The sequence below is a fragment of the Oppia nitens genome, unplaced genomic scaffold (assembly GCF_028296485.1).
Source record: "Oppia nitens isolate AA-2021 unplaced genomic scaffold, nextdenovo-longstitch-racon4-pilon3 scaffold11_pilon_pilon_pilon, whole genome shotgun sequence".
NCBI lineage: Eukaryota > Metazoa > Arthropoda > Arachnida > Sarcoptiformes > Oppiidae > Oppia > Oppia nitens.
The window spans coordinates 2626120-2649701 of record NW_026533190.1 but is presented as its reverse complement, the minus strand read 5'-3'; the positions used below and the strand labels follow the sequence as shown (position 1 = coordinate 2649701).

General features: G+C 28.1%; 7 protein-coding genes across 9 annotated transcripts; 5 read left to right on the top strand and 2 right to left on the bottom strand.

Moving 5' to 3' along the window:
- Positions 1-553: 553 nt before the first annotated feature.
- On the top strand, positions 554-2238 carry LOC128951621 (uncharacterized; the record flags this gene model as incomplete). The annotated part of the gene is made up of 2 exons (XM_054296871.1): positions 554-1530; positions 1611-2238. Coding segments are annotated over 2 exons (1605 nt in total), but the record flags the coding sequence as incomplete, so codon positions are not given.
- Positions 2239-3419: 1181 nt separating this feature from the next.
- LOC128951613 (uncharacterized) lies at positions 3420-5027 on the top strand. Its single transcript, XM_054296861.1, has one exon. The coding sequence runs from the start codon at positions 3420-3422 to the stop codon at positions 5025-5027; it is 1608 nt and encodes a 535-aa protein (XP_054152836.1).
- A 648-nt stretch (positions 5028-5675) lies between these two features.
- Positions 5676-7408, top strand: LOC128951604 (uncharacterized). Its single transcript, XM_054296855.1, has 2 exons — positions 5676-6702; positions 6823-7408. The coding sequence occupies exons 1-2, from the start codon at positions 5696-5698 to the stop codon at positions 7406-7408; spliced, it is 1593 nt and encodes a 530-aa protein (XP_054152830.1). The 5' UTR covers positions 5676-5695.
- An 859-nt stretch (positions 7409-8267) lies between these two features.
- Positions 8268-10388, top strand: LOC128951594 (uncharacterized). The gene is made up of 2 exons (XM_054296844.1): positions 8268-9847; positions 10385-10388. Exons 1-2 carry the CDS (start codon positions 8268-8270, stop codon positions 10386-10388), a joined length of 1584 nt encoding a protein of 527 aa, XP_054152819.1.
- Positions 10389-10434: 46 nt separating this feature from the next.
- On the bottom strand, positions 10435-12601 carry LOC128966524 (RCC1 and BTB domain-containing protein 2-like). Its single transcript, XM_054313377.1, has one exon. The coding sequence runs from the start codon at positions 12523-12525 to the stop codon at positions 10474-10476; it is 2052 nt and encodes a 683-aa protein (XP_054169352.1). The 5' UTR covers positions 12526-12601; the 3' UTR covers positions 10435-10473.
- A 1558-nt stretch (positions 12602-14159) lies between these two features.
- Positions 14160-16841, top strand: LOC128952219 (uncharacterized). 3 transcript variants are annotated; one of them, XM_054297590.1, is made up of 3 exons: positions 14160-14255; positions 15587-15687; positions 15798-16841. In XM_054297590.1, exons 2-3 carry the CDS (start codon positions 15680-15682, stop codon positions 16249-16251), a joined length of 462 nt encoding a protein of 153 aa, XP_054153565.1. In that variant the 5' UTR covers positions 14160-14255; positions 15587-15679; the 3' UTR covers positions 16252-16841. The 3 variants fall into 3 exon arrangements, with proteins under 3 accessions (XP_054153565.1, XP_054153549.1, XP_054153557.1); XM_054297574.1 differs by lacking the exon at positions 14160-14255 and adding an exon at positions 14538-14580; XM_054297582.1 differs by lacking the exon at positions 14160-14255 and adding an exon at positions 15398-15443.
- A 3960-nt stretch (positions 16842-20801) lies between these two features.
- Positions 20802-23227, bottom strand: LOC128952200 (zinc finger protein 28-like). The gene is made up of 6 exons (XM_054297551.1): positions 22283-23227; positions 21941-22180; positions 21587-21856; positions 21334-21498; positions 21131-21242; positions 20802-21027 (listed from the first exon to the last, which is right to left on the bottom strand). The coding sequence occupies exons 1-6, from the start codon at positions 23103-23105 to the stop codon at positions 20913-20915; spliced, it is 1725 nt and encodes a 574-aa protein (XP_054153526.1). The 5' UTR covers positions 23106-23227; the 3' UTR covers positions 20802-20912.
- Positions 23228-23582: the final 355 nt, after the last annotated feature.

Here is a 23582-nt window from a genome sequence, read left to right as displayed (position 1 = left end):
ATAATAGATGTTTGTTATTAATTATAACATTTATTTATTTATTGCTATATTGTTATGTAATCAAAATGTTTAACTTTTAAGGTATGAACAATATGTGTTTCTAAGTGTCTCTGATAACAATGGTTAATATGGTTTTGTTATATATATTATATAATATATATATATATATATATATATATTGATAATACATTTACATCAAACAACTTTATTTTCTATACTAATTGATTAGACATTGTATTATTACATTTGTATGGGAAATAGCAATAAAGTAATTGTACTTTTTTTTATAAACATTCAGTACAAGTTTAATTGCTATTATATATTATTTTATTATTTTATATTCATTCAAAATATATACTGTATTTTAGTTCAAGTTTGTTATGTACCAAAAAAAATTATTATTACAGTAATGAGTAAATTGTATGTGTGTGTTTTATAATAATAAAAAAATTTTGTTCAATTTTAATTTGTGTAGATTTTAAAAATTAATTTTTGTTAATTTGTTTTATTAAATTATATTATGGCAACAAAACAACACAACAATTATATCAATATTTTATTATTAGGTGAGACAGGTGTAGGAAAGTCAACATTTATCAATTCTTTTGCCAATTACCTGACATACGATACACTGGAACAGGCAGTCAATGGAGACCCAGTATGTCTCATACCCACACAGTTTGTGATGACCGACGAAAACTATGTGGAACAACTGTGCAACTATGGACAGGTAGATGAAAACGAATCGTGCAATTTGGACGGCCAGTCGGTAACACAAGACTGTCAAACCTATTGTTTTGCCTACGATTGCCATACCATTCGTCTGATCGATACGCCCGGTGTGGGCGACACCCGTGGTCTCGATCAGGACAAAGTCAACTTTGACCGTATATTGCGATTCATTGCCCAGTACGACGTACTGCACCTGATCTGTATACTTATGCGGCCAAACATGACACGACTGACTACCGGTTTCGAGTACTGTCTACGACAACTGTTATGTCATCTGCAAAAAGATGCCTCAAAAAACATGGTGTTTCTGTTCACTAATTCCCGTACCACTAACTACCGTCCCGGCCATACGCTTGTACTGCTCAGGCAAATGATGGCCAAAATCCGTGAACAACCTCCCAATGTAGACATAACACTGAACAAGCATACAATGTACTGTTTGGACAACGATTCGTTTCAGTGTTTGATTGGACAGCGCAATGGACTGGTATTCAATGAGATGGAGAAGCATACCTATGCCATGAGTTGGGACAACTCGGTCCACGAATGTAACCGATTGATTAACTATGTGTCCAATGGCAGTACAGGTATTGCACCGCTAGTGCCGCACAAAATACAGGACACATTGTCCATCAATGATACCCGACGTATGATACTGGCGCTGACGGAACCGGCATTTATCATAACAAATACTATTGAGAAAAATATGGTAGTCCTTGAAAGGGTACAGCTAGAAATACGTAACTACCAGGGTAATATTAATGAACTACACCGGGAACTAAATATGATGGGCTATAGGTATGTAACAAAATAATAGATAGTTTTTATACATTACAAATAATTATTAACTAAATTATTTTTTTTCAAATTATAATTAGACAACAAATATCAATTTTGAAACCCATTTATCTGATGTTTCGCAGTCAATACGAGCACAGTCAGGACAGTATACTGGATCATCTGTTACGGTTGAATACAGAGAAAAAAGGTAAAGAAGCACTGATCCGACAGTATGACACCCGTTTGCATGACAACAAATATGAACAGGAAGCCATATTGAAATCGGTAGCCAAATTTGCACTGTTTCTCAGTCAAAATGCCATTACTGTATCCAATGATCCGTTTGAGGTGTATATCGAGGAACAGTTGGATAAGGCTCGGATAAATTATACTAAAAATAACAATAACAATAATAATAATGACAATAATGTTGACGGTAAACAGGAAATTAGAAATTTAGATAATATATTGAAACAATATAGACGAGAGAAATCAATATTAGACAGTTATATCAAAATGGGAAATGTAGATGTACGCACAATTACCATTGACTATGTTAAAGGCCTGATTGAGGATCTGTATGGACTCAAAGAGACCGGTTCACTGATCAAACAGTTGCACCGGCAGAGTATAACTAAATTAAGTAAACAGTGTCGACGCGAATCATTGTATGAAATACATGGTGATACACCTAGATCATTTTTTAGATTGCTCAAATATCATTGAACTATACTAACTGGATATAACAAAGTCCAATAAAATTCAAAATAATATTTATATTTATTATAATAATTTATTTTTATTTAATTTAATAACATTATGTATATAATTTTATAGTATATTATTTATAAATAATAAAAAAATATTTAAACATAATTTTTAATTTATTTTTAAATGCGGATTATAATCAATAATAATAAATAATAAATTATATTGATTTCTTATTTTTTTTTGAAATATATTTAGATTTTATATACAAAATCTAGCAATTTATTTAATTAACTATTTTATTTTTATATGTTGTCAGGTACAGTTATCAAATGTGAAAGCCATTTAGTATATACCTCTAGTTCTCTTTAATGCTATCATGATAGATTTTTGAATTTAACTTTTTTACATAATGTATAGTAATGTCAATCAAATACATTACTCATTCAAAAATAAACTTTTATTAAAAAAAATATTTTTTACCCTTTTTAAAATATTTAGTTAATAGTTTGTATATTAATAGTTTATAGTATACAATATATATATATATATATATTGTAAGTTTAATTTCTAACATTAACTGTAGTAAACCATCAAAACATGTAAAATATTGATATTTTATTTAAAATTTTTAATCCCTTTTAAAATTGTAATGTTATATTTGTTATATTCATTTAGTTATTATTATTTTTAATATAATTAACGTTGTAGGCACCAACTAATAATAATTTACCTATCAGAGAATTGCTGGTATATAGTCTATACAATATTAATAAAAATTTAGTACAATAATTGCATTTTTTTCCTAACGATAAGATAATTTTATCATTGATTTCACACACAAAATACCGGTATTAAAGAAAACTATAACATTAAATATTAGCAGAAATTTATTATATTTTATTATTATTATTATTATTATTATTATTATTATTATTATTATTATTATTATTACAGTACTATTATTTATTAAGCAATCTAAAGTACTCAATACGTTTACACTTTATGATATTTATTTGTAATGGAAAAGTTAAGACAATAAAAATAATTATTTAATGTCATATTTAATTGTTTAAAATATATTATTATATAATTTTATATTATTTTGTTTTATATGAATAAATATTAATAAAAATACAATTTATAAATGTTTATAACATAAAGTTTATAGATTTATGTATAATATTTGCTAACTTATAATGAACTCAAATAAAATAAAAAATGAAATCAATATATTACTGTTGGGTGAGACAGGTGTGGGAAAGACTACATTCATCAACGCTTTTGCCAATTATTTGAACAGCGATTCACTGGAACAGGCAGTCAATAGTAGACCCCTGTGTCTTATACCGACTCAGTTTGTTATCACTGATGCCGACTATCAGTTACGAAACGTGTCGTATGGTGACGATAATAATGAAAATTTTGACAGTCCAGGACAGTCAACCACACAACAGTGTCGAGCATATTGTTTCCGATACGAAAACGATGACCACCAGATACTGGTACGACTCATAGACACACCCGGTGTGGGCGATACGCGCGGCACCGATCAGGACAAGTATAACTTGGATCATGTCCTGCAGTTCATCAGTCAGTACGAGTGGTTGCATCTGATTTGTATACTAATGAAACCCGATATGGTTAGACTGACCGAAACATTTCAGTATTGTCTAAAACAATTGCTTAGTTATCTTCAAAAGGATGCAAGCAATAACATGGTGTTTGTCTTTACCAACACACGACCTACGTTTTATCGACCGAAAAACACACCGGCGCTACTCAAACAAGTATTGGACGAATTGGAAACACAGACACCAGGTGTTAGGATACCACTGGACAAACAGACCATGTATTGTGTGGATAACGACTCGTTTCAGTATTTGATAGCCGTTCGGGACGGTGTCGAGTTTGAGGCCGATTTGTTGGACAACTATGAGCTCAGTTGGCAGCGTTCGGTTGACGAGTGTAAACGTCTACTGAACTATGTGACTGTTGGACAGTCACGCAAACCGCTACCACCGCATCGCATTCAGAACACACTGTCCATCAATGAAACCCGACGGCTGATACTGGCCCTAAGCGAACCATTAGTTAAGGTGAGCGACGATATTTGCGACTATCTCAACGAATTGAATCAATTGCGAGCACAAGTAGCCGATTGTCAGGAAGATATCGATAACATACTGACCAAACTCAGGCATGTTGACCGACAGGAGCCGACGGGTTTTTTCGGACGACTATTTGGTAGCAAAAATAGAGCCGATAAGGAAAAAGATAAACTACTGGAACTGTTATCGGAGACTACCGATAGTCAGAAAACCAAAGAGAACTCCATTATTCATATCGATTGTTTGATACATGTGCTCAAACAGGAAGAGGACACTATTATGCAATCGATGGCCAAATTTGCATTGTTTCTCAAACGTAATGCCATTACAGTGTGGAACGACTCGTGCGACGACTACATAAGCAAACAGAAAAGTATTGTCCAAACATCGAGCAAATCGATGGAAACCATTAGACAGGAACTGGACAAATGGCAGGCCATATATGAGAGGTATGGTATGGAACGTAAACTATTAGAAAAAGCTATCGATTTGGGCGAACTGGAAGGCATAGAGATATCAGTGGAAAATGTGGCCAATTTGATACCAGCCCTCTATGAACTAAAATATACTGGCGATGAAATACGCGAACAGCACCGTAAATATATGGCACACAATGAACTGGCAATAAAACGTGAACTGATTTACGTAATTGAACCAAATGAGTCCAGGTCGTTTTTTATGGCTATTAAATTTTAATTAATATAATATATTTGTACAAATAAAATGACACAGTTGTTAATAAACTATAATTTTTAATGATTTTTTATATTTAGTAAATTTTCTTGCAGATTTTTTTCAAAAAAAAAAATAATAAACATATTGTATGATTTTAAATCTAGCATGCTTGTAAATCTATACAATATGATAATTTTTAAAAAATTATCATTCAAAATAAGCATGCAAATATAATTTTAAATATACTGTATAGTTATGTAGATAATATCTTTATAAATACATTATTGAATTTATTTCAAATTTTTTAATATCGTTAAAAATAATTTTAATATATCAATCAATATATACATAATAATAATAATAATAATAATTAATTAAATTAGTATTGTTCCCTATAATTGTAATACATACAGTATACTCTTATTTCAATAATGTCATAGCTTCTAGATAATTATGCTTATACTGTATAAAAAATACATTGATAATAAATTATTATTATTATTTAATGTTGAGTAACGGTAATCTTTTAAATAACATTATAAAAATTATCATACATTGATAAAAAAAATACTTATACAGTACATAATACCGGTATAATAAAAACCACTTAAAAAATATTCAATAGTTAAATTGCTAAACAAAAATAGTTAACTGTATTATTTTATTTTGTAATAGTTTAGTTTTTAGATATGTCTACACCACAAATCAATTATATTAACATTTTATTATTAGGCGAAACTGGTGTAGGAAAGTCCACATTTATCAATGCTTTTGCCAATTACTTGACGTACGACACACTGGAACAGGCAGTCAATGGCCAACCCCTGGGTGTCATACCGACACAGTTTGTAAGGACCGATGAAAATTCGCAAATTCAATATGTTGACTATGGAAAACCCGATTCAAACGAGTCACTCAATTTTGATGGTCATTCAGTAACACAGGATTGTTGGGCCTATTGTTTTAAATACAATTGTCATACAATACGATTGATCGATACGCCCGGTGTGGGCGACACCCGTGGTCTCGATCAGGACAAAATCAATTTTGACAATATATTGCGATTTATTGCACACTACGATGTCCTGCATCTGATCTGTATACTGATGAAACCCGATACGGTTAGACTGACCGATGGTTTCAAGTACTGTTTCCGTGAACTACTATGCCATCTTCAAAAGGATGCCTCAAAAAACATGATATTCTTGTTTACAAATTCACGTAATACCTACTATAGTCCGGGCAGTACTCTGATGTTATTGAAGAAAATGTTATCGGAAATCAAAGACCAGCCGCCATATGTGGACATACCGTTGACACCGTATACACAGTACTATTTGGACAACGAATCGTTTCAATGTCTGATAGCGATGACCAAAGGGTTGGTAGTCTCGGAAATGGAAAGACAGGCCAGTATTGTCAGTTGGGACAAATCGGTTGCAGAGTGTACCCGACTGTTCAACTATATTGTCAACGGCAGTACAGGTTTTCAACCGTTAGTGCCGCACAAAATACAGGACACACTGTCCATCAACAATACCCGTCGGCTGATACTGGCGTTGGCCAAACCGATATTCCTGATAACAAATATTATTGAATTAAATATGCAGATATTGGAGCAGGAAAAATTGCAAATACGAAACTGTCAAGGTAATATTGATCAATTGAAACATCAACAACAAGTTATGAGATATAAGTAAGGAAAACAAATAAACATTTTTTAACTATATATTTAGATTTTTTTTTATAAAAAATTAATTAAATATAAAAATCTATTTTTGTTTTATACATTATATTGTATTGATGTTATACATAGGCAACAAATATCGTTTTTGAAGCCTATTTACTCGATGTTTCGTAATCAATCTAAAATTAACGAGGAAAGTATACTGGATCATTTGCTTAGGCTAAATACAGAGAAAAGAGGTAAAGAAACGCTTATCCGTCAGTACGACATCCGTATTCACGATAACAAATACGAACAGGAATTCATACTGAAATCGGTGGCCAAATTTGCATTGTTTCTCAATCACAATGCCCTAACCGTATGCCCGGATCCGTTTGACGATTATATGGACAACCAGTTGACTAAAGCACTCAGAAATTATGACAACAAAAAAGAAATCGAAAAATTGGAAACAATAGTCAAAGACTACAGGCGCGTCAAAAATGTACTGGACAATCTTGTTAAAATGGGTAGTGTCAATGTACAGACAATTACCATTGACTATGTTAAAGGTTTGATTGAGGAACTGTACCAATTGAATGAGACAGGTGCACTGATCAAACAGTTGCATGAGGATAATATTGTCAAATTGGACAACCAATGCAAACGTATGTCCTACCATGAAATTGATAGCAATATGCCTAGATCAGTTTTTAGTGTATTCAGATATAATTAATTATTAATTTAAAAAATATTTTATTTAAATAATTATGTTTAATTAAAAAAAAAATTTTTGTCTTATTTTAAATGTCAAACATATACTGTAATAATGGGATTAAAATTCATTGTCAGTTGATTTTTTTTCTTACTGATTAAAATATAAAAAAAAAAATTTTTTTAATTATATTAAGTATTGATTTGTCAAGGACGCTCATGGATTTAATTATAAATAATAAAAATATACTAGTACCTATTAATAATACAGTATATCAATACTAATACAGTATTAATATAAATTTTTAATATCTACAATAGAAAAATGCTGTATTTTAGTAGTTGATAAATTTATTATGTAAAGATAATTTTAAATAATAGTTAAACTGCTTATTTTCTTGAGTTATCTTGTAATTGTTAAGTTTTTTATATTAAAAGTATTTACAATATTATAATATGAAAAAATATTTATTATTTTTTTCACATAATAGACATAGTATACAGTATTTATATAAACTATTTATATTATACAGTACATTTTAGTATGATTTATTATAAATACATACAATAATGTTTGAATATTGTATATTTGATAATTTTTATAATACTTAAACTACATAAAATTATTTATTTTTCTAATAAAACCAGTAGAAATTGCTAAACCATTTTTTTTGTAGAAATGCAATAATTATCAGTTAATTTAACAACAATATGATAAATATTTCTATAAATAATTATTATATAAAGATAATACAATATTTAGCTAACTAAGAGAGCTTAATAATATTTTTAATATATAGTATGTATTTTTTAATAAAAAAACATTTAACAGTATAATTAATAATTATCAAAATAATTTTAATTTATAAATTATTTTGTAAATGGATTCAAACATTACAAATGAAATCAATATATTACTGTTGGGTGAGACAGGTGTGGGAAAGACTACATTCATCAACGCTTTTGCCAATTATTTGAACAATGATTCACTGGAACAGGCAGTCAATAGTAAGCTCCTGTGTCTTATACCGACTCAGTTTGTTGTCACTGATGTCGACTATCAGGTTAGACAGGTATCATTTGGCGGCGACAACAATGAAAACTTTGATAGTCCAGGACAGTCAACCACACAGCAGTGTCGAGCGTATTGTTTTACATATGACGATAAAAATACCGACCACAAGATACTGGTGCGACTCATAGACACACCCGGTGTGGGCGATACGCGCGGCACTGATCAGGATAAACATAATTTGGATCACGTCCTGCAGTTTATCAGTCAGTATGAAGTATTGCATCTGATCTGTATACTTATGAAACCCGACGAAAAACGACTGACCAATTCGTTTGAGTATTGCCTGAAACAGTTGCTCAGTTACCTCGATAAGGATGCTACCAATAACATGGTGTTTGTGTTTACTAACACACGACCAACCTTTTACAAACCAAGAAATACACCGGCGCTACTCAAACAAGTGTTGGATCAGTTGGAGAAACAGACATCCGGTGCCAGGATATTGTTGGACAGACATACCATGTATTGTGTGGATAATGATTCGTTTCAGTATTTGATAGCCGTTAAAAATGGTATCAATTTTGAAGCCGATTGGTTGGCCAACTATGAGCTCAGTTGGCAGCGTTCAGTGGACGAGTGTAAACGTCTACTAAACTATGTGACGGTTGGCCAGTCACGCAAACCTTTGCAACCGCATCGCATTCAAAACACAGTGTCCATCAACGAAACACGACGTCTGATACTGGCGCTCAGCAAACCATTGCTGAACATTACCGAAGATATTGTCAACTATTTGGCCGAATTGGACCAATTGAAAGCAGACATAACCGAATGTCAGGACGATATCGACAATATATTGACAAATTTGCGTCATTTGGATCTACAAAAGTCCAGTTTCTGGAGCCGATTGTTTAAAGGAAAAAACAATACCGTACGGGAACGGGAGGAATTGGTAAAACTGTTGTCCAATAAGACTGACGGTAAGAAAAGTAAAGAATCATCGTTGGTCTACATCGACAACTTAATACAAATGCTTCGCCAGGAAGAGGACACTATTATGCGATCGATGGCCAAGTTTGCACTGTTTCTCAAACGAAACGCCATCACAGTGTGGAACGACTCGTGCGATGAGCATATCCGCAAACAGCGGACAATTATCAAAACGTCTAACAAGTCGACGGAAACTATTAGAGACGAACTGAAAAAATGGACAGCCATTCGGGAAAGGTATAGCTTTGAACAGTCTGTACTGGAAAAGGCTACCGCTATGGGCGAGAATGAAGGCATCGATATATCGGTCGAACACGTGGCCAAACTGATACCTGTGCTCTACGAACTGAAATATACTGGCGATGAAATACGTGAACAACATCGCCAGTGTATGGCACACAATGATCAGCAGATTAAGTATGAATTGGTTCAAGTGATTGAGCCAAATGAGTCCAGGTCATTTTTTAAATCAGTCAAATTTTAAATAAAAAATATAACACAAATTGAAACAATTTTGTTTTATAAAATTTTACAACTATTTGTAAAATAATTTATGTTGTTTCAATATTAAAATTTATATAATCTATTGTTTAGTTTAATATTTTTTTTTAATTTGGTTTTATTTGTATATAAATATTGGATTATTTATAATAATTATCTTGAATTACAAATATTTTTAGCAATAGTTTTTATTGATTATGAAAATTAGTATTTGTATAAAAAAATAATCCTATTTATTTATTTAACAGATCTATTTTTTTGTATCAAAAATTATTATTAATTAAAAAAATAGTACTAATAGTAAATAGTACAGTAATAAAAAAATAACAATATATATATATTTATGTATTTATAAATGAAAAATATCTCAATCATATTGTCAATGGATTTTTGTTTAAAAAATTGAAATTCGCAAATAATTTCAAAATTAACAAAAATTAATATTTATAAAAAAATCAAATAATATACCGTTATTACGGTATTAATTTATAGATAATTATTAGTAGAAAAAAATAGAAATAGAGTAGAAAACAAACTTATCATGACCATTATAATTAAGCACCTTGGCTAAATCAATAGTATTATTTGAGCACCTGGCTCAAAATTTGTCGCCCAATGGCGTCGTCCAGTGCCAGAAACTGTGCCGAACGGCACAGTTGTTTCCAATTGGCTGACATAAACTCCAAGCATGTCGTCTCCAATGGCTTTAGACGGCATTCAATTGAACGCTTATACACTGTGCAGACATTGTCGACATCGATGAACTCCAAGCACAGGTCAAGCAGATCCTGTTCCTCGTAAGTAACGGCCAACTTATACAGTTCGTGAACAGTTGTCACTGTAATGGTCGGCAACGATAGGCCATAAAGAAAACGAAGAAAATCGTGAAACACATCGTATGAGTAGCTATTGATGACAATCTCTTTTCTGGTTTTCTCACAATAAGTTGTACGCAAATATTTGCAACAATTTCTGTAGAAGTGTTTGTTCCGTATTCTGAGTATCGTTTTATGACAATAAAGTGGTCGACCGTTGATTATAAATGTCAGGTCATATGTTGTGGGATTGTTGAACGCTTGGCTAAGATATTGTTGCAACAATAGTTTCGATGGCTCAGTGGAAGCATTGGAATCAGCGCTAGACGATGGTCTGGAAGACAGTTGTTCCGGTGATAATGATGGCGTTAACAAATCATTTCCATTATCATCATCAATATTGTCAAATAAATTATTGCCAATTTGATCTAAACTGGCGACATTAGTACCACTCTTTTGCAACAAGATATGCGCATAACTGTACTTCGGATGGATATTGTCAACAACGACACCAACAGATCCAGAAGTATCATCATCGTTGCCAACAACACTACTGACTACTCCTTGCTTTTTTACCATCAATTTGTTTGTTGCAAAACAATTGGAGTCATTATCTTCATATTTGTCATTATTATTATTATTATTATCAGCAGCGGTGGCGTCACCACCACCAACAACATTGTAGTCCAAGTCCATGACTTTACCATTTCTGAAATGTATTGCTTTGAACGTACGATTGACGCGCGAGTATTTAGAGTACACGTCGTACACTGTATAGTGATTATGATGTTCGGGTATCGACTGTGGCCGCGGAAATCTACGAAAACCCCAAACATAGTATCGATTGTTTGTCGATATACCTATAGTAACGTTGTTATCAAAGTAGGCGACAATGTCTTTGAACTTAACGCCGTCAGTGTTGATCTTGACCGGTGTGTACTGTGGCTCAAAAAAACCGTTACCGACCTGACCGGTATCGTTGTTGCCGAACGAATAGAGATCGCCATCAGTAGATAACAGCAGAGTATGTGTTGGCCCGCACTGAGCTTTCTTGATGCTAACGCCGGTCAACAGTTTGCTGGCCAATGGTTTCGGCCGATTGGAGCAACACTTTTGGCGGCAATTGTGGACGTCGTTGCTCGGATCACGTCCGAGTTGACCCCACTCGTTGAGACCCCATACGTAAACGTGACCATCGCTGGTAAGGGCCAACGAATGTCCCTTACCGCAAACCACATCGACAATGTCCAAATAACGTGGTTGCACAATGACTGCCGGTTCCGAAGCTGGCAAATAGGCATAGTTGCCAATCTGACCGTAAGTATTGTGACCCCAGGCATAGACATAGCCGTCCTGTGTAAGCACTAGTGTATGACGATTACCGCATGCCAAACGAATCACCTGCTTATCGGCCAACTTCGGCACAATTCGGGGCGTCGCCGACATTAGCATAACTGTGTGATCGATACCCCAACCGAGCTGTTCATAGTTGTTGTCGCCCCACGAATAGCACAGACCGCTGGCCGTAATGCCTATACAGTGGGCAAATCCCGAACAAATGGTGGCCATGTGTTTGCCCGATAGTGAACTGTTTGGCCGTGGCTCAGGTATCTCTTCATCGACACTATCAACGCCCAGACAACCGAACCGATTGTTGCCATAGCCGTAGACTTGGTCATCGTCGGTAATAAAGATTACCGAACTTCCGTTTGATCCGAACAGCGACAACAGTTTCAATCGATAGCGAAATTGTCGGCGTTTATCGTTGACCAGTGGTTTCAGTGCAACAAATGTCGATATTTCCCGTAAACTGTCCATTGGTTTAGCATTTCAATGTCCTAATGAAATACTAACATTAAACTAGTGTTGTATGTGTGCTGTATATGTGTGTGTGTGTTATGTATGGATAACTGTAAAATACAAATACAAACAAAACAATTTTGTGATTTATCACATCATTAGTTAATAAGTTTTTTTCGTCTATTATTATTAATATTCAAATAGTATTAGTCTGTATTATAAATAAAATTTTAGAGACTAGAGTTGGAAAAAATCAAAAATAACTTTTTTTTTTGGAGAAAAATTTAATACAACTTTTTTTTATATACTGTTATTTTTATACAGTACATATTGTAGGTTAGGTTAGGTTTGTTAAAGTTAACTGTATATACATGTAGATGCCGACACATAGTGCGCACAGTTAGCTTTTTTTTGGAAAAAAAATAAATATTTAACACTGATGAAATATACAGTTTATTTATTATAGTATTAGTCAAATACAAGTTAGTATATTTATAAAAAAAAATCTAATAATTTACATTGATAAATTACAAAATAACCAATTTTAGCATGCTATTTTATGATTTTTTTAAAAATTGTATTTATCTAGCAAGTTATTTTTATTAAAAAATAAATAATCATTATTAGTTATTTAATATATAAATTTTTGTTGTTTGTTGGTTGAATCTACTGTAGCTGTTTTTAGCTCAGGTATGTGTTATTATATAAGGGGTAGCGTTAAGTATGTGTGCACCACATGTACAGTATATATGAGAGTGCACTAACTCACACATAAAAATATAGCGCTCTCTTATGTAAACATTAATATTGAACTCAATTACTAATACTAATAATAATAATAATAATAATGCTATGAATACTATGAATGCACTGTCAGTACAGTACTGTACGGACAGTATTACTAGTGTTTTATAGTAATAATTGCTGTTATGTTATAAATAGACATTTAAAACCAGTATAAGTATACATATAGTATATGCTGTATATATATATATAGCGGCACTACATATACGGTATATTTACGTACAAACCTATGCATAATATATATATAGTGAGCAGTATTTATATATGTAAAACAATATACAATATATTATATGTGATTTTTTTTGTAATAATAAATATATATATTATTATTATTATTAAATCAGTGAAACATTTTTGCATACATTTCATTGCAATTACTCTCTAAAACTGTTTGGTTATATAGTGAGTGGCCTTTTGTTTGGTTAGTTTAATACATATACTGTATATAATAACCACACGTTTATAATAATAATAATGCAAATTATATATCAATAGTGTGTTTGTGTTTTATATGATTGACTGACTGACTGATTGTCTGTCTATTATTATTGTTGTTGATATCACTGGTGATTGTCTTTTAGCAAATAATAATAATTATTATTATTTAATTTAATAGTTAATAATAATAATAATAAGTTTTACAATAATAATAAACAAAACATCAAATAATAATAATAACAGCAATAATAATATAGTAATCAAGTGTTTCGCGCTTTTTTAACATTACATAAAAATATTTGTGTAATATTTTTTTGTCGACAACTTTTTTTTTAAATATATATAAACTAAATTAAATCAATTGTTTATTTGTTTGTTATTTTCAAAATAAAACACACAGTTAAAAGTTAAATGCAATTTAAACCACAATTTACAGCACTGTTATATTTTTAGGGCTATTTTATTATAATATCCCCACACATACACACACCCAGTCAATATATTTGGTATATACAGTAAATACTGTAAATGATATTTTTAAAGTTATATGATAATTAATTATTAATATTATTATTGACTGTATAAAAACACCATACTATGTATTATTTATTAATCTAATCAATATAAAAATTTGTTTTAAAAATTATTAATATTTAATATTATCATTATTTCAATAAGTGCCATATATTGTATATCATATATATATATCCTATGATAAATAATAATATATCATATTTATTAAAAACAGTATATTTATTTTGAGAGCTAATAAAACCATAATTATCATTAGTAATAATTTAATTAATAAATATTGACAATTTTTTTGTGTGGGTAAGTAATTTAAAAATTTTATTAAAATGCTATATTTTTATATATATAATATAATATATGACATTTAATAATGTGTTAATAATAATTATTATTTAATATTATTAAATATATGATTGTAATAATTTGAATCAATTAACATTTAGATGACTTTCAATTATTATTAGTTATATAACTATAGGATATATACTGTAAATTAATAATAGTAATGTTACTTAATAATGATTATTTTAGTATTTATTTTTATAATGATATGTTCATACAGTTGTATATGTTATACGATATATTGAATAATAATAATTTCTAATTATATACTATTTTTTATTATTTTTCTATTAAATATATTAATAGTTATAAAATACAATGTATTTTTAAATGTCAATTACTTATGTATTATTAATAATATTTGCTTTACTCTCCTTATTGTTATATCGATATTTAATTAGTTTTTATTATTATTATTTTCTCTGTGTATATCAAATAAAATATTGACGGATCAGCTTAGAGACAGTGATAATTGTTTTATGATATTTATTTATTAATATTATATTTAAATATATGAGATGACTATTTTAATTTTTTTTGACACTAATGTGTTATTAGTAATAACTTATTACCTATAGTGTGGGGGATCTAATCTAATAGGCAATACACTGCAGTAAACACAATACATAAATAATTTTTTTTTAAATAAAAACCTGTAAATTAATAGTCATTTTATAGGTATAATACTGTGATATACTGTACAGTAATATTTTTGAGACATTAAATAATATGTGATATAATAATAATAATACTGTATTATTATTATCATTATAGGGGCGGAAGTGATTGTTTCAATAGTTGATGAGTTAAGCCATATATATGTGTGTGTTTAGTAGTGTCCTAATAAATGACACGTTTTGTTGTTTTTATTTTTTTGTGTGTCTTATTGTTATTTTTGTTTTGTTTGTTTGCTTTAATTCATTCATCGGCTAATCAATCGTACCGTTTGTTTGTTTGACCACAGATTTTGATACCGACAGATTGATTGGGTAGTGAACTACTAACAAAATAGTTGGTCTTCAATTGGTGGTTATCATTGTCAATCTCCGAGACAACTATGGGAAGGTATGTCCACTAATCTGATTGTCAGCGATAACCGATCCACTAATGTCTGTCTTTTTTTATTATTTATTTATTTGTCACTCTCTTTCTCTTCTAATCGATGGTCTGGTCAGAACTCCGAGTGCCGTTCACGAGCCGAAAGACTATTGGAAAAAGTTTTTCCGTACGGAAGTAATTGACAACAAGAATGTACACTTCTGCGAGAACGGCGGATGCGATTACAGTACAACCATCCAAAAGGATATGCAGTTTCACGTTAGGAAACATCTGAAGAATCACTATCCGTACAATTGTTCGCTTGTGAACTGCGATAAGGCGTTCAAAACGAAGGCCGCACTCGACGAACATAAGACAAACCACAAGTGCGGCTTCGGTATCGACGGTATGGAAGACATCGGCATCTGTGGTCTCAATGCACTCAAACAATACTATCAGATGATTGTGGATAACAATAAATTCAAGTATATCTGCAAATATTCGGATTGCAATTACATTATCACCCGATTGGACTGTATTGAAAAGCACGTCCACCAACATGTGTGCGCCTATCGTAGTACTGATTCGTAACACACGACTATGAATCGTACTGTTCAAACACCGTTTCCCTATCCACACACACATACACATCAATAAGGACATAACCGTTTCATTCATACTTCGCCCCCACCACATAAATTGCCCACCAATTTATTCATTTAGCCCAAACAAATCGGACTTCAGTTGCAATTTGTAATATTTTTGGGCTATTTTTTTAGCGTTTAGCCATCAAAACAGTCATATTTATAAATTTATTCTCATTTATTACTGGTATAATATATTTCTTATATATATATATGCCTTCCTCGAGATCTATATCTTCCAAATGTTTGATAGACTGCTATTTATACTAATGTACCAATTGTTCATTCTTTACTAATTATTATTTATAAGTTATTTGTATATTATAAGTCAGTTTTTTTTGTTCATAACATTTTGCTTTTTTTTAAAAGACAACAATCTATTTATATAATGAAAAACATATGTATCTCACTCTCAGCTCTCACTTAATTAGCAGATCTTAATAGATGATACCTGAGTGATGCCAAATAAAGAATAGCTACATAACCCCCTCCGCCCCCAATCTCTCTCTCTCTCTTAAATAAAGATCTACATAATTTGGACAAAACAAATATAACAATAACAAACAAATTGTTTTATTTTTTGTTTTGTCTATTTTTATAATTTAAATAAAATCTCATCTATTTGACAATTTTTAGAGTTACAATTAAAACAATGATAGCTAACAATTAAATAATTACTGTACACATAAATACAGTATTTATGTGTATAGATTGTAACGGCATTTAACTTATGTTTTTTTTAGTTATTTTTTTCTCAATTATTTGATTATTATTATATTATCCTAATTATTAAAGACACTTTTTTCTCTTTCATTTATTAATAGTCAATATTTTTGTTTTTAAATTTTATGTGTCATTTAATAATAAAAAAATGCAATTAAACAAACAATATATATGTAATAAATTGTTCTCATTTTTATATTATTATTATTACATTAGTTATATAATTAATTATATCTTTGTTCATTCCCTTTAAAAATGTTTAAAATACATCATCTATTGCCATAAATATATAAATTATTATAATTTTGTTAAATATTATTATTATTATTTAGTTATATAATTAAATTTAGTATTGTAATACATATTACGGTAATTAACTGTTATTATTGATTATATTTTTTTGCAAAACAATATAAATTTGCAAAAAACAACAACAAGTTATAAAAATAAATGTCTCAGCCATTGATATATTGTATAATAAATATTATTAAAAGAAGATATGGATTATTATAGATTTTTATAGTAATTTTAATTATTATTATTATTATCATTATTACAATATATAATTATTATAGCAAAACAAATGTTTGTCTTCGATATTAAATATTTTTTAAATTGTATAATTGATTTTTTAACTGTTTAACAGCAACAACAAAAAGCAACTTAATTGTAATTATTATTATTAATATTACTAATTATAAATTATTTGAATATTTCTTGCAAATTAATACCATTTGTGATATTAAGATAATATGCGATATTATTAATTGAATAATAATAAAAAAATCTTTTTTTTGTAAATGCTTTAAACTAAAATTTGTCTATCAATTTGTTTATCTATAATTTATTTGTGGTTAAGAAATATTAATAATTTGATAAATAGTATTTTATTGCTATATTAATTATAATTTTAGCAATAATAAATTTATTTTATTTTTAAATAAATTATAATTACTAGATATTGATTAATAAAATAAAAATTTATTTTTAGATTTATTAAGCAATTAGTTAAATTAAGTTACTATTCAAATAATAAGACTGCTGTATTTTTTTTAATGGTTTAGATTACAATAAATTTTTCATAAGTTAATTATAAATTATATAAAATATTCAAATCGATTGGTTGTTTAAAAATAAATTTTACGTAAACAATTTAATTTGCAATAAATAAAAATTGAATTACGTAAAACTACTGTACAAAAATATCCACAAAAAAAATGATAATAGTATATTTTTAACTATTTAATTAAATTAAATGATATATATATTTATTTAAAAAGTTGATTGTCGTCAATCAAGACATACGGTTTTATTTTATTTTTTTTTTTKATTAAAAAATTATACTGTATATTATATATATATATATATATTATCAGATAATTTTTATAATATTATAATAACTTTTATTATTATTATTATTATTATTAAAGAAAAATTATATAAAAATAATTTTTGTTCAATTTTTTTAAAAGATAACAATAAATGATTATTTAGAAAAAAATTGAACTCATATAGATAAAAAATTTATTTATTTATTTTAAAATAAATAATATCTAAAATTTAATGCTGTATGCTAGTTTTTTTTATTGCTTATCATATTTACTTTATTATATATATACAGTATTATTATATATATATGTATAGTTTATAGATTTTTAAAAATATGATACAGTTATTTTTTATGTGTGCTTATATGTGCTGCCAATATACAGTACAGTTTATTTTTATACATTAATGATTTTTAAAATCATAAAAATTCTACAGTAATTTAATAATATATATTCAGTATCATGTATCATTTTAGCTATTAAATAAAATCTATATTTAGTATATATATACATGTATATACTGTTTAGTATTATTGTAGTTTAGTATTTTTATGATAAACACATTTATCAACAAAAAAAATACAATAGCGTAGTTGAATAAAAATATATTTATATATATTATTGGTAAAATTTAATTAAATTTTTACATAAAAGCATACGTAAAAATATATACAATACTGTACATATATATTATATATATAAATTACAGTAAAATTATTATGTAAAGCCATATACACTCAATGCTAGACAATAATTCATAGCATTTGTAATGCATTTATTGATTTTGTTTTTGTTTTTTTTTTAATTTAAATAAATGAAAAAGAGTTTCATAGAAATTAATTAAATTATAAAATAAAATAAATGAACTTAATGCTTCATCAAAAAATATTTCATAAATTACAATATATATACTGTACTCTTATACAGTATAATTTATGTTATATATATACTGTATATATATATATACTGTATATGATTAATAATTTATATAAATTATATTTGCTTAAGCCATACAATTTTATAATCATTATAAATATTAAATGATAAAAATATAATTTGCATTTTTTGTTTATCATAATTATGTAAAAATATATAAATATATAGTTTAATAAATAATCTGTTTTAATGGTAAGTGTGTGTGTGTTTGTACACTAATAGATCGATAATTACATATATTTTAATAATGAGATATAGCCATGCTCACTAAAATATTTTCTATATATATATATATATATATATATACTGTATAATATTATTGTAATATACAGTTATTAACAAAAGTAGCTGAATAAATAGAAAAATTAATTATTTTAAAAAAAACTACTTGATCATCATTTTATTTTAAATTTTATATTAATTGTATAACAAAAAAAATAAATCGACAAAATTTACTTCTAATTTACGGATAAACTGTATTAAAATTGTTAATATATTAATGTACTATCTATTTAAAGATATCTAATTTTTATCTTTATTCCTAGTTTTATTAATAACTGTATGATAATAAAAAATTATAATGCATAAATTTTATACTAAAAAAATATGAATAATATTTAGCATATAAATTATATACAGTATATATAGTATTTATTATACTAGTATAGCTTATTTATGACTCATCTAAATATTATACAGAATAATAGAGATTATGTATTAAAAGATGACATTCAAGTATAGTAATACTATAATATAGATAGAAATGTTGTTTAAAATGGAGTTTAATTTGCATTGTTTAGACAAATATAATAAATGACAATATTGTTACTAATAGTATTAATACTATAAAAATAAATAAATTTTTATGAATTTTTATAAAGCATTATGATGTGGTATCTAAAAATATATAATGTATATTAAATTTCTATGTTTTTATACTACAATTTTATACATATTAAAAATATTTTATAAATTAAATTATAAATTAAACCCTAAAAAATATTTATTATAGAGTATTTAGAAAATTATAATTACCTAATTAACAATAAATTTGATTAATTTTGTATGACCAATTTTACGGTAAATAAAAATTATTGTAAAATTTAAAATAAAAATATTATATATATAATATGTACATTACATTAGATTTAATGTACCGGGGATTACTTAATTAATAAATAAAAATTTTAATTAACCGTTAATTTAATTTTAATTACCGTAATTAATAATTAAATAATACAAATACCTTAAATCCATAAATCTATTTATTTCTTAAATTATACTACTTTATTTAGTAGTATTAATTATAATAAATTAGACTAAAATATTTCATTAAATTTAAACATTATTTTTTCAACAACAACAACATTTATAATTTTTATTCATAATTTCTATAAACAGATTTATAAAATATTATCTTTATAATAAAAATATATTAAATTAATAAATCATAATAAAAAATCGATTCAAAATCAATTTCTAGCAATCATTTTAAAAATGAAAACTACCGGTAATTTATTTGTTTACCAACCAATTGTGATGTACTATCAAATAATTTCTAACATTATTTATATGCCCTATCATTGTCTCTCACATCCCGTGACCGAACCGGACATCTGACTTATGTTAGTCGCCTTCGGTGTGATCTCAGGTGTTGTTGTAAATACTTATTAGTCTTAAACATTTTGCTACAGTAAGGACAGGGTATATGCGGTTCTTTATGGTTTAACATATGTCTAAAATAATGTAAAAATATATATTTTTAAAAATTGATAAATAAGTTACGAATTTAATATTCAATAGTTTTTTTAAACAATAAAACAAAATAAATTTATATACCTTTTCACATCTCTGTTAAATCTAAACGTTTTATCACATCCGGGCCAATGACACACCAGTGCGCGGGGTATGTCCTCGTGAACTCTCTTTACGTGTCTTTTCAAATCATAATCTAATGATTTTTAAAAAAAAAATAAATAAATTATAACAATAAGTAATAAATAAGTAATTAAAGAAATTTAAATATTGTTAATTTTAATTACCTCGTTTGGCGCCATACTGACAACCGGACCACTGGCACTGGTAGAACAACTGAGCGCTGTGTACCAATTGATGGGCTTCTAAATTTTGTTTGGCAACCGCCCGATAGTCACATCCGGGCCAATCGCACACATAGTCACGGATACCTAAATGTATCTTTTTATGTGCTAAACGAGTAATTAATTATTTTTTTTTTAGAAAAACAATTACAAAACTGTCCGGTAATTAGTAAAAATAATTGAAAAAAATAAATACATTCTAAGGCAGTCTTATTATGAGTTTTATATTGACAGTCCTTCCAATCGCAATAAAATAGTGGCCAACTTTTGCCAATACCGTGCTGTAGGCTCCTATGTCTGGCCAATACCATATCATTACTATACGATTTGTTACACCTGTCGCAGGCCAGCAATTTGGGCGGCATTTGGTTGTGATGTACGCGCAAAACATGATTTTCCAGACCACGTGCACAATATAGACATTTGTTACATAATTTGCATTTGAATTTCTCTAATTGTTTTGTAACTATAAATAAAATAAAATTATTAAAAAATAAATTAATTAAGCTGTATATTTATATAAATCGATAAATTAAATAACTAGTAATACTTTTAGCTGATTGTTGATCAGTTAATTGATCCAATCCTTCACCAATACCATAGTGTTTAACTTTTAGATGAAGCAATAGTTGTTTCAATGATTTAAATAGTTTTGAACATAGATTGCATTTAAATGGTTTAATCATCAGATGATGTCCATTGAAGTGTGCCTCAAGATCACCAAAAACTTTATTGCTTACGTAATCACAGAATTGACATTGATATCGGCCATCACTGGTAAGTGATTTAACTGTTTTTTTGTGACAATAATATAATTAAAAAACCAATATTAATAATGAGTAAAACTATTGCAGTCAATATAATCACAAATAAATAATTATTTTTAAATCACCTTTCAATGTCTTTCTTTGCACTTCATATTCATCACTGTATGGCTTAATCTTAGGTTTTTTAACAGTTGGTCTACTATTTAGTTGTATATGAATTGATTCACTTCTGTCCACATCATTGTCCACTTCATCGATATCTTTAAAAATGATTTTATTGTTAGTTTTAAACTCTATTTTCAACTTTTTCTTTGTTGTTGTCATTGATTTTGTCTTTACATTTGTTTTCATTTTTATATCGCTCTCTCTTTCATCACTTAATTGTTCAGATATTGTCGAGACATTGGTTTTATCTGAATGTTGTTTGTTATCGACATCTCTTAAGTCTTCATCACGTCTTTTGGGTGTATTTTTCTCTTTCTTCAATGTCTTTGTTTTTATATTAGTTGTCCGACTGTTATCTGAATCGTTGTCATCACTGGTTTCACATGATATATAACTATCAGAATCTGTAAAATCTTTGACACATTTTTTCTTTGATTTTTCTAAACCATTTGTCCTAACATTTCTTGGTTTTAATTTATTGTATTCACTCTTAAAATCAGTTGAGTTATCGATTGTCTTACTATTCAAATGTGTCTCCAATTCACTGATTCTGTCTTTTATGACATTATTTTGTTGACAAACAATACATGTCTTCATATTTGTCACTAAATCGTTGACCACTTCTTCATAAAATTCAATTTCTTTGACAAGTCTTTCATTTTGTTTAACCACTTCTTCAAACACGTCGTTCACATCAATCGTGACACTCGTGTCTTGTGTTTTACGACTTCCATGTCTTCTAAGTCTTGTATTATGTTTTATATTATCATTACTTTGATTCATGTCTTGTCATTAAATCATTTCAAACATTATTTCATCAAAAAATTTTGACTTAAAATCCAAAATATTTGAAATGTAAACACAATTTTGTCAACAAATATATCCAAAACATTCATCAATAATGTCAATACAATTATTGCATAATATTTGTACATTAAATATAGATTTATATTAATATTAGCTTAATATGTAAAATATAAGATTAAAACTCAAAAATAAGTATTTATATAGTAATAAAATAAAATATTTTTATTTATTTTCAAAACTAATTTTTGAAAATTTGTTTAATGAAATCTATTTGTGTGTTTATGAGAGAGAGAGAGAGAGAGAGAGAGAGAGAGAGAGAGAGAGAGAGAGAGAGAGAGAGAGATTTATAGTATACCTTTGAATAAAGCATCAAAAGTGAGATATAAAAATCAGAATTAAAATTTTGATATCTGTTGTGTTAAACTTAATACTAATTTTAATTTAATTATTAAA

Coding starts and splice junctions, on each gene's coding strand:
- LOC128966524 (XM_054313377.1), bottom strand. CDS start 12,525: ATGGACAGTTTACGGGAAATATCGACATTTGTTGCACTGAAACCACTG.
- LOC128952200 (XM_054297551.1), bottom strand. CDS start 23,105: ATGAATCAAAGTAATGATAATATAAAACATAATACAAGACTTAGAAGA. Junction 22,181..22,282: donor GCAAAGAAAGACATTGAAAG/GTGATTTAAAAA, acceptor ACAAAAAAACAG/TTAAATCACTTACCAGTGAT. Junction 21,857..21,940: donor TGATCAACAATCAGCTAAAA/GTATTACTAGTT, acceptor TTTTATTTATAG/TTACAAAACAATTAGAGAAA.
- LOC128951594 (XM_054296844.1), top strand. CDS start 8,268: ATGGATTCAAACATTACAAATGAAATCAATATATTACTGTTGGGTGAG.
- LOC128951613 (XM_054296861.1), top strand. CDS start 3,420: ATGAACTCAAATAAAATAAAAAATGAAATCAATATATTACTGTTGGGT.
- LOC128951604 (XM_054296855.1), top strand. CDS start 5,696: ATGTCTACACCACAAATCAATTATATTAACATTTTATTATTAGGCGAA. Junction 6,703..6,822: donor CAACAAGTTATGAGATATAA/GTAAGGAAAACA, acceptor TGTTATACATAG/GCAACAAATATCGTTTTTGA.